Consider the following 20,491-nt stretch of genomic DNA (forward strand, 5'->3'; position numbering starts at 1 on the left):
CGCCAATGACTAAACACATTAGTGCACAATCACACGTCTCTGTCACATATGAGAATCTTATTTAGTAATTATTTACCTTTATTTGTCAGGAAACCTTGAGTTCCTGAAGTTGCTCCTTCACCATTTAATACTATTCCACCTACAGATGAGAGAGAGAAAATTAGCAATGCAGTGCTCACAGGAGCTGCAATTTCAGTTCTCCAACCTCTGTGAATATTTGAGGCCTTTTCACACCAAAATCACAATTCTTTACAAAATAACAGTTTCAGATATGAAATGCAGCTCTCTTTATCATATTAAAACAACATGGAATGCCACACAGACATATCACACTTGGGATATATATCTTTGATTTAGTTTGTTCCATATCTATTACATTGATCTGCACCACCTTTTCCTGTGGATTGTGCACTATAAGCACAACTGAACCCTACACATCATCCCATTGAAATCAGAGACTACTTCTTAGGGCCAGATTCTGATACCTTTACTCACACTGAGTCCAGGTTGTCTACTGGCAACTTCTATTGATTTCAGTGTGACAAGTCACTCAGAGCCAGGCTCTCAGTAAGATACTACTCATCTTGATCAGGTGTTGTGCAAATGACCCCACAATCAGGGCCAGATTATGGAGCCTTTACTCCCACTGATGAGCAGCTACTCACACAGGTAGTCCTACTGATTTCAGTGGGATTATCTCTGTAAACTGTTCAAAGAGGTTTGGGAACCACCTTGGGCCTCTGGAAAGCAGGAAAACCACAAAACAGAAATGAGGAGGGGAAGGAGAGTCACCTCCAGTATTTACTACATGTTTACGGAGTACTCCCAGATGACCAATTAATGGAGCAGAATTAATGGTTGCCTTGGAGAAGGCTGTGCATTCATCCCTGACCACCAGCTGGAAAGTGAGTACCACAACAGTGGCAGCTGTGGGATGGTTAGAAAAAATAAATCAGGGAGGAAAACTGTTTGCCCCCATAACACAATGATGGGATCTGTCTATGCTTTGTTGCCTGGAGAATTTTCACTAGTATAAACAGAATATCAGATATCTGCATTTTTCATACAGAAAACCATATTCATCAGGAAAAACAATGAGTTGATAAAACTGTATACTGATTACAAGTGAACACCATTTTCACAATTTTTTTTTGTAACAACAGGGCTTCAACTTTTATCTGGACTGCAAGAACTGCAGATATTTAACGACTGCACCTCTGCCCATTATGGGCTCAACTCTGTTCCCAGTGCCAAAGCTCCCGTTGATTCAAGGGGAGCAGAAACAGGCCATATATGTGCACTCTCCAAAATAAAACATACAACAAAATAAGTATTGACCATCTTAAGAAAGAGGTTTTCTATCCCCGTACTCCTCTCCTGCCACACAATCCCCGAGAATATGCAGCGTTGCTCATCAAGGGGCTCTTGCATTTACAGTTATTTATAAGTAATCTGCATCACTGCACTTGCCTGGTGAGAGCAGAGGAATACACTGGCTGTTAACTGCTGTCCTGTGTATTTATTTGGATGCATGGGCAAAGAGAAAAAAAGAGGTCTCCCATCCCAGGATCTAGGTACCCTTCACAGTTTACTGAAAAACCAAACCAGGATAAAACCAGAAGCAACTACCGCCATTTTCAGCAAAGGAGAAGAAAAAATGCCCCACTCTTGCCAAACATTGCCCCACAAGCAATACACCTTTCCCCACTAGCTGCTCTAAGAAGATATGTTTTGAAGGTTGACAAGTCAGAGCCTCTTTCGACCATATCCAGAAGCAAGTTCAGAAAGTCAGGGGCCCTGACTGAGAATGTCTTTCTTGCCATTATGGCACCCTATGTATATTCTGCCCAAATTGTTTAAATTCCGGTTAACAATATTTACCCGTATCTGTAAAACAAACCAACATTTAAGCACTGACATGCTACTGTGATGGGTAGTACTTCAAACTCTGAAATACAGAGATTTTCTCTCTTTAAAATTAGATTACAAAGAAAAGCCGAAGCTGCAACCTGGCAGGATAGGTTGGCTCAGGAGAATGTTAATACGATAGGGAGTCCTTTCTCCTCCATATTGTTGGTTCAGCTCCAACTCATGTTGATGTTTATTGAAAACTGCTGTTATCTAGTTGCTGTTAAGTGCTCTACTGCATGTGAAATGAGCGTGCTCATCTCAGTTCATCTTTTAAACGGACAAGTGTTCTCACCACCACAAAGGCCACGATCCTGCAAATTCTCAAGCACATGCCTAACTTTACATATATGAACAATCTCACTGATGTCAACAGTACTCATGGAGCAAAGGTATGCATGTGCCTAAGTGTCTGCAGCATTAGAGTCTAAATTAGCACTGCTTGGCAGACTCAGAGGCGATATCAAGCACTGTCATAAATATAAAGGGAAGGGTAAACATCTTTAAATTCCTCCTGGCCAGAGGAAAAACCCTTTCACCTGTAAAGGGTTAAAAAGCTAAGATAACCTCGCTGGCACCTGACCAGAATGATCAATGAGGAGACAAGATACTTTTAAAGATGGAGGGGGGAAACAAAGGATCCTCTCTGTCTCTGTGATGTTTTTGCCGGGACCATAGCAGGAATGCAGGTCAGAACTCCTGTAAAGAGTTAGTAAGCAATCTAGTTAGATATGCATTAGATTCTGTTTTGTTTAAATGGCTGATAAAATAAGTTGTGCTGGAGAGAATGTGTGTTCCTATTTTTGTGTCTTTTTGTAACTTAAGGTTTTGCCTAGAGGGATTCTCTATGTTTTGAATCTGATTACCCTGTAAGGTATTTACCATCCTGATTTTACAGAGGTGATTCTTTTACTTTTTCTTTAATTAAAATTCTTCTTTTAAGAACCTGATTGTTTTTTTCATTGTTCTTAAGATCCAAGGGTTTGGGTCTGTGTTCACCTATGCAAATTGGTGAGGATTTTTATCAAGCCTTCCCCAGGAAAGGGGGTCCTTCCCCAGGAAAGGGGGTGTAGGGTTTGGGGGGATAATTTGGGGGAGAGACGTTTCCCAGTGGGCACTTCCCCTGTTCTTTGTGTAACACTTTGGTGGTGGCAGCTTTTAACATAAACTGGTAAGAATAAGTGTAGGGGGTCTTTCATGCAGGTCCCCACATCTGTACCCTAGAGTACAGAGAGGGGAAGGAGCCTTGACAAGCATTGAATGGGCATGCAGACTAAACCACTCTTTTACCTCCAGAAGTGTCCCACTAATAAGACACAGGCTTATTGGTGGGATGAAGAAGCTTGCACTTCCACTGCTCATTTTGTGCCTGTTCTGTGAATACACCAAGGACTTTAGGGCCTGATTCTCATTTACACTAAGGCCCCTTTACATCAATCTGCGAGTGTAAAGGAGTCAAAGTAAATGTAAACTGCCAGAACCTTAGTGTAAATGACAGTCAAGCCAAATAGCGCTCAGGACAATCAATGTATCCATGTGGGAGACTGATTTTACAAAAGCACGAAGTTTACTAAGCAAACCCAATGATGTCACATTTATTAAAAAAGCAAGAAATTTTATTTTTAAATTGAACATTTACAATAAATGGGGTTAGCTGATCATACAAATGCATACCTGCTTTTGAAGCTGCCCTGCCTTTGGCAGGGGAAATCACAGCACTGATTAGGTTACATAATGATGTTCCTTTGCTCTTCATTTTCTGAATTTCAGGTGCTTTTAAAGTCCATTCCTTTTCTAATTTCTGAGTAACCAAAATGTAATATTTCAGTTTGTTCATTACATTTTTAAAAGGAAAAAAATAATGTGAAATACTTAGCATGGAGAAAAGGATGCACAAGGTCTTTAGGGAAGATACTGGGCTCTTGGCCTGTGTCATGCATCATAAAACCCAAAGAATGGTATTACCGGCAGTGTCAGTGAGACTGCATGCTCTACTATCCTGACGGCTATGTATTTTAGAATATGGCAAGCTCCTCACTCTAGCAGAGTAAAAGGGGGAAAGTGGCATATAAGGCACCACAAAATCTATGGGGGAGTGGGTATCAGCATGGAAAATACTAACACCTGATGTCTGCCAGTTAAAAGAATATTCCCCCCCCAAAACATATATATATAAATGACACTGCACAATATTAGAAACAAATTGAAAATCTTGTCTTTTAACTTCATGCTGTCATGTTATTAACAGCTGCCAAAATTCCATTAGCAATAGTATCCCTTCTTATATACACTCTCTCACCCTAATATCTTCCAATGGTTTCTTCAAATCCTCTGTATTTAAAGATGGTTGCACAGCTGGAATCCTATCTGTTGTCTCGTTCATCCATTTCTTTAAAGATTCTACAAGGAGTTTGAAAGTATCCATTTGTTCCTGACAAGATGATACATCCTCTTCTCTAGGCAATTAAAGACAGCAAGAGAACTTGAGTGCAGAAAAACATTAATCATTCTGAAATTATATCAACAGAACTAAGTAATTTTTGACCCAATCCTTCTGCGATTGAAGACAATGAGAGCTAAGTGATTGACTTCAATGAGTATGGAAGAGGCCCATGAATTTATAGTATAATTCAAAACTACTCTTATAACTGTAAAATTTTGTTAACGTTAACTGCCTCAGCTAGGCAGATAATTAACAGTGGAGCTGAAAACCTCAGTGATCCAATTTGAGATGATGAGAGTTTGGGAAGCAAAACTTATGAGGGCTCCATTATATCCTCTTGTGTTGGAACTTATTAAATATACTTTGAACTTACATACATTATAGCTAAACATTAGTTAATCCTGAAGTGATATTTCAGTTGTGCTGATAAAGTATACATAATCCTATGCAATAAAAGCAAGGATAGTGTGAGACCCAGTGCTTTGAAGATCACAATTTCATTCTGTGCCGTTGCAAGAAAACTCAACGGTGGAAGGAGGGATGCGGAAAAGGGAGATATACATAAAATAAACAGAAAAAGTGTCACTGACAGCAGCAGTACAGAGAGATTAAACAAGGAGAGAGAGTAGTGAGTAAATAAGAATTTTGCTCTAAGAAGGAAACTTGTGATAGTACATATCCCAGCAGTTTGATACCACTGTGAAATAACAACCAGAGAACTGAGTGAGTGATGTCTAGATCATCAGAAAGTCTGGGATTCTGAAAAATCACTATGTAACAATGTTTAAAAATCTGTTTCTTGGGAAGGCTTAGCTATCTTTTTATAGTGGCTATAGTGTACAATATCTAAGCATGATTTCCATATCCAATAAATTTGTTAAGTCTCTAAGGTGCCACAAGTACTCCTTTTCTTTTTGCGAATACAGACTAACACGGCTGCTACTCTGAAACATACCCAATACTGTCATTGTGATCAATTACATGTGCACACAGAGGAGACACTATCCCATCGTGTAACTACTTTATTTTTGTGACATCATGTTGAATATCAGTTCATTTAGAACGGAATTTTACGTGCCTCAGCAACTTGGTCGGTTTCCAGTTTCTGGACTGGACCAGAACCAGAAGCATTTGTGTCCTTGTCTAATTAATCTGATCTCAAACATATTTTGTGGGTATGAGCAACATTTGGAAAATCTAATTTCTCTGTACATACGGCCCAATCATAATGAAAATTCATTCTTTTAGTTTTCTGTTCACCCTCTGCATTCCAATCGTAACTTTATAGCAGCTTACACATGCAGAACCTTGTATTCCATTTGAGAAGCAGTGCAGTAGTTACTATTAGAACTGATAGCACTGCTGCAAATACCATGGCAGGAGGTGAGGGTTGCTTTCTTTTCTGTAGACAATACCGCCTTTGAACCGTTTACCTTCAAACAACCTACAGTGTGCTCTCAAACATGAGGGCTATCTTTTTCTTAATCAGCACCATGCACTACGTACAAAAGCATGACATTCATTACAAAATGTATATTGTATCGCTTGCATATAATAAGCAGAAATATGTTAATGATTATTGTACTAACTTTTCCTTCACAGTCTCTTCCACTTCCTTGAACTTCTTTGTCAAGGCATTTAACTTTTCTAAAACCAATGCTTTGTCCCCAGGGAGACCATGAACAGAAAGCTCTTCAAGAAGCTGATGCAAAACTTCAAGATCTTTTTTATGATCCACCAACGCTGTACTAGTTTCCTGCAGAAATGAACAGAAAGTGCCAGTTTTATATTGGGCTCTATGATCAGTTGTTCAAAATTCAATCCTTGATCTTAGCTGTTCTATTAAAGTTGGGGAACCAGCTTGTTATATTGACTGCGCAACCATGAGGTAAGTAAGTGAGGGCACAAATCTACACTATGTGCAAATGGAGCTGTATAATACCTGCATATATTGAGACACTTCAGTAACATCCTTTCCTGGAGCGTCAGTCTCGTTGAGAGTCTGAATTTTCTTGTCTAAAAATGACTGAAGTTTTTCTGACAGGCCTTCAAACAACTCCACTTTGGTCTTCAATTCCTCCATCTTTGCAAGTTTCCCTTTGTGTCTGGTACATGCTTTAGCAAACCGTACAGAGAGCTCATTCATTTTAGCTTGCAGACAGGATGCAGTGGATGGATCTGTTGTTTCTATGAATTTGTTCACTTTTTCATTCATAGCATTTATACTGCTTTGGCGACCTGCAATATCTTGTTCCAGCATCTGAAACAAGCAACAATTATTGTGGAGGGGTTATAAAGAAGTCTTAAGAAATGACACTGATAACTCAGGTTCACCATAAATTAATAATAAAATAATAATAATAATATAAGAAGAACAGTAAGACAAATAATCATTAAAAATGTGACAGAAAAATTTAAAAATCGCAAAATAGAGGAATACACAGGAATATCAAAGAAAGAAATAGATGAGGCACTGAGAGGAATGAAGATTTGGAAAGCATCCAGACCAGGTGGGTGCATGGATTGTGGCTTGAACAACTTAATAAATGTTTGAAGAACAGATGTCCAAGATGGATGGAGACAGGGAGAACCGTCCTCTATAAAAAAGAAAGATGGCAGCAGTGACCCTATGAATTATAGATCAATCATGTGTTTACCAACTATGTGGAAACTTCTACTGGCAATTCTCGCAAAAAAGATCTGGATAACACTAGCTTGTAATGGAATGCTGCCTCCTGAGCAAAACGGTTGCACAGTAAACATGAAAGGGACAAAACACCCACCTCACACTGAAAAGGAGGATCACAGAAGAAACAAAAAAAGAAAACTTAGAAATGGTGTGGCTAGGCTACCCAAAATCACATAATATGTGTGGATCATCAAGACACTGAAAATGCATTAAGTTCATCCAACGATCATTTCTCTTCTGCAGCAATCTATGGTTAATTGGAACACTCGACTCTACCTGGAGGGGACTCTCATTGATGAGGTCCAAATTAAAGGCGGAATCTTTCAAGGGGATTCCTTATCGCCAGTGCTGTTCATGGTAGCAACACAGTGTGGCTGAAATGAATGCTCTGTGGGATAAATTGTGATTATCATATCAGCAAAGTGCAACAATCACTTAACCAGTCATTATAAATAAATGACCTGAAACTATATGGACAGTCATAAAAGGATATACAGAGACTGATCACATGTCGAAAAATTTTGTGAAGATATCAAGCTACAGGTTAATTTGGCTAAATGTGTGTCAGCAGCTGTAAAAAGGGGCAAACCAGTGCAATCAGTGGCATACAAGTTAAAGAAGGCACCATCCAAGGTATGTCAGCATGGCTCCTACCAGCATCTTGGAATCAGGGAACTGTCAGAGTTCCAACACAAAGAAGTCAAAGAAGAAGTGAGGACAGATTGAAAGTTTACACAGAAATCAATGCAAGGACACAAGTGGAGAGAGATCGAACCCATTCGTGATAGAAGCTTAACAAACACATCACTTGTAGAAGGGTATGTCAAAAGAGAACCGCATTATGAGTTCACAAGAGCAGCTGTTAAGGTTTAATTGCTTTCCAAACAAAATTGACTGACAGAACTGCTTCCTGAACTGCTGAATGTGTTCCGAAAAAGAAGAGATGGTGGAGCATGTGTTGAGCAGCAGCAGGAGCTGGGCTGGGAGACAATATATGAAAAGACACAATGAGGTCATCAAGTATATTCAGTGGAGCCTATGTGGCAAGTATGGAAATGAACCATGTGGTATTATGACCACTGAATTGAAAGTGCTCTAGAAAATGAAGAGGCAAATATTTTAGGGATCTGGCAATTGTCACAAACCAAACAGGTTGGACTCTGTTGTTGCAGAACAGAAGACAAATAAGACCATGTTAATAGATACTGCCATAGCAGCAGATAGAAATATACAAAAGAAACAAGAAGAGAAGATAGCAAAGTACGAAGAACTCTGTCAAAAAGCGCAATGTTATGGAAAACTAGAATAAAGACGATCCCAATGATTACTGAAGCTCTTGGAGCGATCCCTAAAGATATGAATGAGCAGCTCAAGAACATGTTAGTAGAGCCCTGCATGGCTACAAATTTATATCCGCAGATAGAAATCAGCATTCGCTGAACCGCAGGGCTCTCCTGGGAACTGCAGTGGCGAAAGGAGCAGAACATGGGGCCGTCGCTCCCAGGAGCCAGCGCCCTGTGCTGGCAGCTCCTTCGGCACAGCTGTACCACGCCGCTCCCAGCCCCGATCTCCGGCGTGGCTGTACAGACCCAGACAGGAGATGCAGTTATGAAGACAGCTGCGTGGAAGGGATGGTACACTTGTGCCGGAGGAGCTGCCAGGGTGGGGAGCTGGCTCCTGGGAGCGACGGCCCCACGTTCTGCTCCTTTCCCTGCTGCAGTTCCTGGGAGAGCCCTGCGGATCAGCAGATACCAATTTCCATCCACGGATATAAATTTGTATCTGCACAGGGCTCTACATGTTAGAAGTGCCAGGTATCGTGATCAGTGACCTCCGGAAGACAGTGCTCACAGGCAATGTAAGAATTCTAAGGAAAGTCAGAGTAGAACAAGTGCATGGAGGGTTTACCAAAACTCTTGGCCGCCAAAACCTATGGAGCCAGCGCCTCGTCAGGATTTATTGGTGGCTCATGGGGAATTTGACAGTCGCTTTCCCCCTTTTATGCTTCAAGGATAATATGTGAAAGATATTTGGTTTTGGTTTTTTTAAAATCCCCATGATGTAATCCTGAGGAATAACAACAACAATACCTACCTAGCACTTAAGAAGAAATAGTTACAGTCAGATCCTGATGTAAACCAGGGTAACTTCACTGATTTCAAAGTTTATTTTGTATCCATTAAAGGATTAATGAGACTAAAATTATTTCTTGAAATTGTTAAACATTATCTCAATTAGCAGGCAAATGTTTCCTTCAAAGAATGCTACTTACAATATTTTTACTAATGATATCCTGAATAGCAGCAGAATTCAAAGGCATTTGACCTTGTTCTTCAAGGCTCTTTTCAACACCTCCCATCCAGTCAAGCATTTCATCCAAACCATCTTGCACACTAAGAGAACGAGTCAGCGTTATCTGGAGCTTCTCGTTCCGTTCATTCACAGACCTGGATAAACTGTCATATCTGCCAACAATGTCATCTGAAAGAAATAAACAGGAAGGAAATCACTAAAAGGTTCTCTTTACTTCTCCTAGAATCACTGAGCCCAAACCTACAGTTCTAACTCTGTTTTTGCTCAGTCCTCAGGGGAGAGTTCTCTGAAAACATTCATTCTATGTGCAGTGGCAGTCAAAAAAGCTAAAAAGAATGTTACAAACCATTAGGAAAGGGATAGATAACAAGACAGAAAACATCATAATGCCACTGTATAAATCCATGGTATGCCCACATCTTGAATGCTGCATGGAGTTGTGGTCACTCCATCTCAAAAAAATATATATTATAATTGGAAAGCATCCAGCGGAGGGCAACAAAAATGATTAGGGGACTGGAACACATGACTCATGAGGAGAGGCTGAGGGAACTGGGATTGTTTAGTCTGCAGAAGAGAAGAATGAGGTGGGATTTGATGATTGCCTATTCTGTTCATTCCCTCTGAAACATGTGGCATTGGCCACTGATGGAATACAGGATATTGGTCAAACCCAGTATGGCCATTCTTATGTTCTTATGAGGCAGACTTCACTGCAAACTTGCCAAGATAAGACCTCAGGATTTGCCCCTTGACAATACACAATCAAAAGGCTGGATCTTCAGTTATGGCCGAGGAGCACATAGGACAACTCAGGGTGGGGGGCAAAAGGTGGCTTAAAGCTTGGTTTTGCTCTTCCCATTCCTGACGCAACTGTTTGCAGGGCTGGTCCCTGGGTACTCTAACTTATGCTAGCTGTTAACAGCTCCAAAGGACTGAAACAGCAGCTAGGGATTAGTGAAGCATAGGGCATTTAAAATTAGCCATATTTGAACAAAAAAACTTCAGAAACAGACTTCAAAGAGAAACTGCAGAACTAAAATTCATTTGAAAATTTAACACCATTAATTTGGGCTTGAATAGGGACTGGGAATGGCTGGCTCGCTACAAAAGCAACTTGGCCTCTCCTGGAATTGACACCTCCTCATCAGTTATTGGGAATGGACTACATCCACCCTGATTGAATTTGCCCAGTCAACACTGGTTCTCCACTTGTGAGGTAACTCCCTTTTCTTCACTGTGTCAGTTTAATAATGCCTGCATCTGTAATTTTCACTCCATGCATCTGAAGAAGTGGGTTTTTTTTACCCATGAAAGTTTATGCCCAAATAAATCTGTCAGTTGTTAAGTGCCACCGGACTCCTTGTTGTTTTTGTGGATACAGACTAACATGCCTACCCCCGATACTTTATTTGAGACTAATCATGTGCTTAAAGATAGGGGAAAGAATGCCATTCTGGTTTTATTTTTTTTATTGTTTAAGAATAGATGTTATTGCAGCTGAAAGACAACAGGGATTTTAAATTATATGAAGCTATATGACACATAAATAAATGTGCATTACAGCGTTTTGCAACTGACTTCAGTGGGTGTGGGATCAGGCACTCTATGATTTGTTTTTCTACTCTGCATTTTATTTATGAAATTACTAGAAGAGATAATGGGGAGACACACATAGGTCTTGAAGTTCCAGGCTGTGGTAAATGGCATGTTCTAGCAGTGCAATCGACAGAAAAATACTTAAGTGAAGGGGGAAATGTTTTCGCTGGCTTTTAAATAATTAGTAGTTTTTAAATAATTCGAGTCATGACACAGAGCACTGGGGGATATTCGTGATTCTCAACTATCCCTCTGTTGCAGACTTCCTGTGTGACCTTGGACAAGTCACTCTTTGTCTCAGGTCCCTGTCTGCAAAATGGGGACAACAATAACTCCTTTCTCCTACCCTTTGTCTGCCCTGTCTATTTTGATTGTAAGCTCTTTATTTGAACACTACTATGGCAATATTATTTCATTTGTGAATTGATTTTCTTTTTTTTAAGAGCTACAATAAAGTCACTAAGTAGTGGCAACATATGGCCCAATAAGACAAAGAAATGAAAAATGACAAGGGAGGGTGGAACATTCATTCCTTATCTCCTCCAGCACGTGGGTGCAGACTTGAGAGACAAAGGACGGGATTGGGAAATAATAAAACTCTTACCCAGTGTTCTCTGGATTTTATCTTTGTCTGGTAGTAAAGTTCCCCTGGTATCCAAAATCACTTCAGCAGCTTTTTTCAGTTTCTCTACAGCAACCTGGTGATTAGACACCTGCCCCTGTAGAACCTGTAAAATTGCATTGCTTTAAATTTCAATACTGTTCACTAAAGCTAAAAGTCACATACTCAGCACACAAGAGAAAACTGCAATGAGGTATATTTGGTGGACAGAGCTGAACTTTTATTTATCATACAAATAGCTGAATATGCCTGACGTGAGCAAGCAAAAAGTAGAACAGAGCAGCGGTAAGGGGAGCTGCAATAGCCTTCAGGCTACTTACAGGTCAGTTCTTAAAGGATTGTTTCATGCACACATCTTTATTTTTAGAAACAGGAAAACAGGATGCCTTTTAGGGTTTGTCCTAAGCACATACTCCTGCTTTTTTGCCAGTTTTATCCCTCTCTTCTAGAAATCTAGATGCCTGTGGAATTCCTTTATAAACTTACTTCACTTATCTGACCATGTAGCTTATTCCATTTCCAGGGCATTTCTATTCACTCATAGTTTCTCAATGTTCCTATTTTGTTTCCCACTTTTTGAAGTCTTCAAACACAGTGAACAATGCATTGCTAAGAATATTTCAATCCCTTCTATCATCCTGAGAATTATTAGTTAACTTCAAAGTGCCAGTTTTAGTTTTCTACAAGAAGTACAACTCAAACCCTCAAATCTTTTCTTGTAAGGTAGATTTCTGAGACTGGGTATCATAATAATGATCCTTATTTGCACCATTCCAAAGGCAATATCATTCTTCCTGTTGCACGGTGACCATTAATATACACAATATGCCACATCAGTGGACTGTAATTTGTCAACAACCCTTAATTAGAGCAGTTGACACCACTCCTGCTATAACTATGACTAGAGAGAGATAAAAAAATTACTTCTGGGATAAAACTGATCTAATCTGTGATCCCTTCCTGACAGAAAAACTTTTCATCTTGTGCTAGTATATCCAACATCCTACTGACCTTCTGTTTTACGACATTTATCTTAGTCACTGATTTCTGATGTAGAACTTTGCTATATACCTTTTGATGAATTCTTTTAAGACCATTTGCACTGCCTTTATATCAGTTATCAAAAAGAAAAACAAATGAATTTATCAACACAGTATCAAAGAACTGTGCAAGTTTAAGAGTACAAGGAAGAATGTACAGCATTTGGCAATCAAGAAACAGTCCCCATCAGGTTGTACTGAACACAACCTGCTACTAGGGAACCCACAAAATTGCCTTGAATCAGGAAGAACACTTCATGGACTTTACCCTGCCTCGCCTGGTGCCATGAATCTTCTACTGAGAGTGGAACACACACCCTGAGTTTACCTATATGATAATGGTCTGTATTGTTTTATACTCTATTGTGCTCACCCATGCTTTTAGACTGAGGGTAAGCTCTGAAAGGCAGGAACTCTGATGCTGGCATGTCCTACCTATTCTGCAATGTTACATACACTTACAATGCTACATTAATCATCCTTTACATCCTTTACTGATGGTACCTCCACACACGTTCAGGCAGCTGGAAGATAGGTGCACTTTAGTTCTGTCCATACCAAAACAAGGAAATCATTCTGGTGCAGAACACACTACCATTTTAGTTTAGGCATTGCTATCAAGAGGATGTCATCAATATAGTTCAATGTGGCAGCTGATATGCTAGTTGCTATAGAGAAACTCAAACATAAATGAAGAGGTATTTTCCTTGCACTGGCCACAAATATTGTGTTTACAAAATAAAAAAATAGAATAAAAAATAGGATGAATCAGAAGACGTTAGATGGTGATAGAAAGAAAGAAAGAAAGCTTGTGCCTAAGGCACTGAAGAATATTTTGAAGAACAGTTAATCCCAGTAAAAAGATTATCCTCATGCTGCAAAGGTCAGTGTCAGATGGATTATCAGCTGCATGTGTTGGATGAAAGGGGCAGCTTTAATTTACAACACCTAACTTTTTCAAAAATTCTCTTTTGTTTTTCATTCACTAATTGGCCTTCTTTATTCATTCTAGTCTGAACCTCGTGTTTTTATTCTTCCTCTGACTCTTTTGAGCCTGTGCACCTCCCCCTCCTTCCCAGCACATACTGGTTGAGTGTTCTTTTATGCTGCAAGCAATCCATGTAGGAGTTTCATAAAGGAGCCACAGTCCGCACTTCTTTTGTGTCAGTTGCATGAAAATTGGCATTATACCGGATATAATTCATTTGGGACTAGGGAACAAAGGGTTTAAAAACAGCTTCAGATTGTAATCAGTGTTGTTCCTATTTTTCTAAAACTCAGAAGCACAAATGTAACTAAATCAGTTTGAAATTCAGAGTTCAAAATGTACATTTTTAATTATAAAATAACAAATGTTACTTTTTTAAAAGTATGATGATCATTATAATATCACAGTGTCATCTATCATTCTGCTCTGGTGTGCCAAAGTGGCAGTTTTCAGTGCTGCCATGTGGGAGAGACAAGTTTTTTCCCAGGCTGTTCTGATGGGCGACAGGTATAGCATTCACTTCCCAGGAGGAAGGTGACTCTATTGTGCCTCAATAAAGCCTGCTTGTCCAGATTTCTAACTCAAGGAAACACTTAGCTGGTATGACAACTATTTGTAAAGTGCAAGAAAGGTAATATAGGGTTCAATTGGGGCTTTCATACATGATTACTAGTATCCTGAGGTATTCATAATTATATTATGAAATGTATGTTGAATATTCCATCTGGCAGAGAAAGAGACAGACAGACAGACAGAGATAGAGACAGAGACAAAGAAAGAGAGAGAAATTACAGCCAAGCAGTTATCTTGCCAGTTGGAAAATGAATGAAGAATATTCCAGTTCAATTATAATTACATTATGAGACAGTTTAACAATTTTTATAAAATCCTGGCTCCACCATAGTTAATGGGAGTTATGCCACGGACTTCAATGGAGCCAGGATTTCACCCTATTTTAAGAACATGCATTTATTCTTATAAATATATGTTTTACAAAACACAGAAGAAGACACTGTCCCTGCCCTGGAGAGATTTCACTGTATCTCACAGAAACACAAACATGTGGCAATAGTTTGGATATGCAAATTCTAAGAGTTCGATTTCGCCTGGGTTACCACTGGCTTCTGTTGATGTAACCAAGGGCCTGAGTCCCTTGGTGACAGAACATCTGCCTAGAGAGTGGGTCACATTGGTACAAAGCACTCACAGCCCTGTCAGGCACCTGGACCCACTCAGCGCCACCCCAGCAGGGAGCAGTGCTGGCTAAGGAGGGAGCATAACCATAGCCCTGTTGGGGTCCATTGATTCAGTACATTCCCTGGTCTTCACTGGCAGAGCTACTATGGAGTCCTGGCAATGACTTTAAGTCAACCTGCTTGGCAGAACCCCCAGACAGGGCCACAGAACAATCACTGCCTGTTCTGACCTTGTGGTGAACACCCTGAGCACAGCTGCCTGTGTTGGTGTAAAAGGGTGCAAAGTGCACCCTTCCTGTGCTAGCGGAGGACAATCCAACCCTTAGTCATAAATTTAAAGATGACAAAGTTCATCATCCCTTGTACAAGGTACCTTATACCGGCTCCCAAACCTGTGATTCCACAGAGACAGAACCAGCTCCTGTGGAAAACTGCTTACAGTAGAAGCTCAGAGTTACGAACATCTCGGGAATGGAGGTTGTTCAGAACTCTGAAATGTTTGTAACTCTGAACAAAATGTTATGCTTGTTCTTTCAAAAAGTTTACATTGACTTCATACAGCTTTGAAACTTTACTGGACAGAAGAAAAATGCTGCTTTATTTTTTTAGTAGTTTATGTTTAACACAGTAATGTACTGTATTTGCCTTTGGCGAGGTGTGGGACCTTACTGCTGTCTGACTGCATACTTCCGGTTCCAAATTAGGTGTGTGCTTGACCGGTCAATTTGTAACTCGTGTTAGTAACTCTGAGGTTCTACTGTACTTACTATGCCTAGCCACATGAGATTCCTCTCATATTGCTGTATAAAGCATGGAAAATTCAGTCAGTCACAGGTCTTTTTTACCTCAGTGTAGTTAATAAGGTCAACCTGAAGCCTGGGGTTTACCTCAACTAGCTATATTAGTGTTCCCTCTAATATACCAGTGTTCTCTCTAATTTTTCCCACGTATGTGCAGAATGAATTTTGTTATGTGCACCAATATGGAGGTGATGTGGCAGGGGTGGGGCTGAGGGGTTCGGAATGTGGGAGGGGGCTCAGGGCTAGGACAGAGGGTTGGGGAGCAGCGGGTTGAGGACTCTGTCTGGGGGTGTGGGCTTTGGGGTGGGGCCAAGGGACTCAAGAATGAGGCAGAGGGTTGGGGTCCAGGAGCGGGTGAGGGCTCCAGCTGGGGGTGTGGGTTCTGGGGTGGGGCTGGGGATGAGGGGTTTGGGGTGCAGCAGGAGGAGGCTGGGGCAGGGTGTTGGGGTGTGTGGGGGGTGAAGGCTCCAACTGAGGGTGCGAGCTGGGGATATGGGGTTTGACATGGGTGCAGGTGGACGTGGGCCCTGGCATGGGGGTGGGGATGAGGGGTTTGGGCTGGGGAGCCCGAAGCAGCGGACAGTCCCTCACTGGTGGCTCAGAGGAGCAGCAGCAGCTGTGGGCTCCTTTCCCCACACCCTCCTCCCCGTCACTAGCAGGCAGCTGGTGGCTGCTGCCTGCAGGTGACAGAGAGTGGGGGCAGAGAGAGGAGCCCTCAGTCAGCCAGCTGAGAGGAGCGGGGGGAAGGAGGAGCAGAGAGAAGCCCTGGGCTGGCAGACCTAGAGGAGGAGGGGCCGGAGAGGAGCCAGCACTGCAGCCGCTGGGCTGCAGCACAAGTAAAGTGGAGCGTGGGCGCGGTGCAATTATAAACCCAGCAGTGGCTGGGCTGGGCTGGGCTGGGCTGGGCTGGGGCCGTGGGAGGGGCACCGTAGCAGGTCCAGGACTGGGGGAGAGGCATCTTTCCCCACTGCAGCCCTAAGCACCTGCGTGGCGCTTAATAGGCTGCTGCACGGCCACGCGGCCACTCAGCTTAGAGACAACTTAGAAAACTATATTGCCTTATCTCCACTAGGATTTCACATCAAGACAGATATCTTGAGTTAGTTATCTCAATGCAAAAACATGGTTTTTTTTTTCCCCAGGGAAGGTCTTAAAGATTAGGATAGGGACCTAATGTAGGGGACAGATTTTCCACATCTGCCTACTGCAAGGTTCTTACACTTTCCTCTGCAGCATCTGATATAGGACAGTATCAGAAACGGGACACTGGAATCCACGGACCTCAGGTCTAATCCATTGTAAACCATTCCTATGATCATATGTAATCATATCCCAGCAGAAGAGGAAAGGGGTGAGATTTTAGAAAAAAACGCAGAGCAGGAAGTCAGATACAGAGAGATGATGCTCCCTTCTCCAACAGCCATCACGGCCCCAAACCCCTCCTGCTACCAAGCATTTACAGCAGAATCACTGAGTTTCCACCAAGCTGCTAAGTTTTCCAGATTTCACCCCCTCACCTGACAACTATGACTAAGAAGTTATTTGCTCCCACCGTCAATGGCATTTTTTCCTCATCACGTAAGCCAGTTTCTGTAAAAGTCTGCCATGTGCTTTATTCTTAACACAAAGATTTTCAGATGAGACTTCAGACAGTCAAATTCAAGGCCAATAGGAGCTACGTATATACATAAGATACAAGAATTTGGCCCTTAATCATTTAAATTATGTTAGACTACTCTGTCCTTCCAACTATAAGCGGTGATTTATTGAGTTTGTTGGGGCTTTTTACCTTGGTTTCTTCTAGTTGCCTTTGGAGGTTTTTAGGATCCACTGCAATTGGCTCAGACAGTTGTTTGTTCACAGCTACTTCAGAGGTCTGGAGACCTGACAAAAGCCCAGATGAGGCTTCTTCATAATGCTGGTATTTATCTACCAGGTCTTTAAGGTTATTTCCAAGGATACCACACTAAAAAAAGTAGAAGGAAAAAAACAGACATTAAAATGTATACTTTATTTCATCTGAGTGGGATTTCTTAGGGATTTCACAGTAACATATTGTGCTCATAAAAAGATTTTTCTCAATCTACAGTGCCCAATATTTCAAATTTGGATGTCTACAGTTAGCCACCTTAAAATGTAGTCCCTGGGGGCTAAAAATATTCAGTATCTCAAAAAAACAGACTCCTTTTCTATGTGCATAAAAATACAGATGTAGGTACCTAGTTTCAAGTACCCAAGTTTGCAAACTCTGACCAGCGGCTAAAGCAGTTTTTACAATAAATGTAATTCAGACAATTACTAGAATAAAAATAAAATAAAAACAATTAAGTTTGCTTTGGTAGTAAATGGATGCTTTGTCTGGGGGTGTTGCTGGGCAAGATAATTGTTTTTGGGATTGCCTAAACCACATGCTGCAAATAAGATAAAATGTTAGGGATTATTCAGTAGAAGTTTTGTGATGAAGCCCTCATCTGCACTGAGATCTGAGCAGGTGCAAGAGTCTGCCCAGCTGGATCTCTGAGACCTTAGCTAATGTGCACAAAAATACACATAAGATGACACTTATGTGATCTGCTAATATTGGGCCTGATTCTGATCTCACTGATCAGATCTACACTGATTCTGGGCCTGATTCTGATCTACACTGGTTTTATACCAGTGTAATTCTACTATGGGGTCCTATAAAGGTAGCCAGCCAATCAGGCAAAGGCACAGACAGCTGCAGCGGCACGGGAGCCAGCAAAGAGAGCTGTAAACAGGGGTTTGAGTGGGAGTTCTGTCGGAGGAGAAGATGAACAGGATTTAGGTGGGAAGGCTATGACAGATACAGAGGCAGCAGTGGAGGTGACCCATGTAGTGGAAAACACAATGAAGATGACTGGATGTGGAAGATGCGGTATGCACATGATCCTGGATGGGGTACCTGGAAAGAGTTTTGTCTGCATGAAGTGCCGCCTGATAGAGCTGATGGAAGAGAAGATCCTAAGATTGGAGATGCAGGTAGAAAGTCTGGTTGAGTTTAGAAGGGGGTTCAAGCGGATTATGGAGCAAAGACATGAGCAGCTGAAGGGAAAAGCTCCCACTTGCAGATGGAAAGAGGACTGAAGAATTCTGAGGGGAGACTGCTGGGTGAAGAAAATGGACAATGGAAGCATGTGACTAAGAGAAACAGACAGAGGAAAAGACACGCTAGTGAAGGAGAAATAGAGCTTAAGAACAGGTTTGCAAAGTTGGAAAATGAAGAAGGGGCTCAGCAGGTGGTCACTGAAGGTGGAAGGGCAAGGAAGAAGAGAAGAGCAGCTAGTCCTACAGAAAAAGGGGAAGAGTCAATGGAGACTACACCAAATATGAGCCCCAGGAGGATACAGGATGGGTTGAAGAGGATTACAAGGGAGAATAGGAATGGAAAGAACTTGCAGCCAGAGGGAATGGGGATAGACCGGAGAATTGCACTGTCACCAGGAAAAGGCAGATCTACGTGATCGGGGACTCCTTACTGAGAAGAACAGACAGGCCTGTAACCAGAGTTGATCCAGAGAATAGAAGGGTGTGCTGTCTTCCAGGTGCTAAGATACGGGATGGGGACCTGAGGTTGAAAAGGATCCTAAAGGGAGAGGGAAAGAATCCACTGATTGTCCTTTATGTGGGAACAAATGATACCGTTAGATTCTCGCTGGAACGTATCAAGGGAGACTACGCCAGGCTGGGGAAGACGCTTAAGGAAATCGAGGCTCAGGTGATCTTCAGTGGGATTCTGCCTGTTCCTAGAGAAGGGCAACAAAGGTGTGACATGATTATGACTATCAACAGATGGCTCAGGCAGTGGTGCTATAAGGAGGCCTTTAGGATGTATGGCCACTGGGAGACATTCATGGACAGAGGAAAGTTCTCTCGGGATGGACTTCATCTGAGTAGGGAAGGAAATAGACTTCTAGGATGGAGGCTGGTACAACTGATTAAGAGAGCTTTAAACTAGGAATTTGGGGGAGATGGTTGGGAAATGTCCAGGTAATCTCCACACTGGATTTTAGCATGGAGAGGGAAGAAAACAAAGTAAGAAAGGATACAGCCGTGGGTAGGAGAATGGACATAAGGAGAAAGGGCAGTGTGGATACCAGTCTAATAGATCATACTGGATCTGTATGATGACCGTGAATGACCGTGTAGAATGTAGCTGTAGAATGACCGTGCCTAATCGGGTAAAGAATGTGAGCGAGGCAAACAGCAAAAATGAAGATGTTTGTACACCAATGCGAGGAGCCTAGGTAAACTGGAGGAACTAGAGATACTGGTGCAGGAAGTGAAACCAGATATTATAGGGATAACAGAAACATGCTGGAATAGTAGTCACGACTGGACTACAGGTATTAAAGGGTATGTGCTGTTTAGGAAAGACAGAAATAAAGGTAAAGGTGGTAGAGTAACACTGTATATCAATGATGAGGTAGAAAGTAAAGAAATAAGAAGCGATGGAATGGATAAGACCAAGTCCGTCTGGGCAAAAATCACATTGGGAAAGAAAGCTACTAGAGACTCCCTTGTGATAGTACTTGGGGTGTGCTATAGACCACCGGGATCTAATTTGGATATGGAAAGAGCCCTCTTTAATGTTTTTAATGAAGTAAATACTAATGAAAATTGCGTGTCATGGGAGACTTTAACTTCCCAGATATAGACTGGAGGACGTGTGCTAGTAATAATAATAGGGCTCAGATTTTCCTAGATGCGATAGCTGATGGATTCCTTCATCAAGTAGTTGCAGAACCGACTAGAGGGGATGCCATTTTTGATTTGGTTTTGGTGAGTAGTGAGGCCCTCATAGAAGAAATGGTTGTAGGGGACAACCTTGGTTCAAGTGATCATGAGCTAATTCCGTTCAAACTGAACGGAAAG

At 41.5% G+C, this 20,491-nt stretch overlaps 1 protein-coding gene across 6 annotated transcripts in view; it reads right to left on the reverse strand.

Moving 5' to 3' along the window:
• Nucleotides 1-20,491, reverse strand: part of DST (dystonin) — a 468,940-nt gene that overhangs the window by 119,266 nt on the left and 329,183 nt on the right. For all 6 annotated transcript variants that reach the window (XM_077811595.1, XM_077811594.1, XM_077811599.1 and 3 more), the window contains 8 exons: nucleotides 17,388-17,564; nucleotides 11,557-11,680; nucleotides 9,313-9,521; nucleotides 6,294-6,611; nucleotides 5,941-6,107; nucleotides 4,208-4,364; nucleotides 3,583-3,709; nucleotides 77-139 (listed from right to left, as the gene is read on the reverse strand). In XM_077811595.1, coding sequence (XP_077667721.1) covers nucleotides 77-139; nucleotides 3,583-3,709; nucleotides 4,208-4,364; nucleotides 5,941-6,107; nucleotides 6,294-6,611; nucleotides 9,313-9,521; nucleotides 11,557-11,680; nucleotides 17,388-17,564 — 1,342 coding nt within the window. The remainder of the gene's footprint in view (nucleotides 1-76; nucleotides 140-3,582; nucleotides 3,710-4,207; nucleotides 4,365-5,940; nucleotides 6,108-6,293; nucleotides 6,612-9,312; nucleotides 9,522-11,556; nucleotides 11,681-17,387; nucleotides 17,565-20,491) is intronic.

Source organism: Eretmochelys imbricata, chromosome 3, assembly GCF_965152235.1.
Source record: "Eretmochelys imbricata isolate rEreImb1 chromosome 3, rEreImb1.hap1, whole genome shotgun sequence".
Lineage (NCBI taxonomy): Eukaryota > Metazoa > Chordata > Testudines > Cheloniidae > Eretmochelys > Eretmochelys imbricata.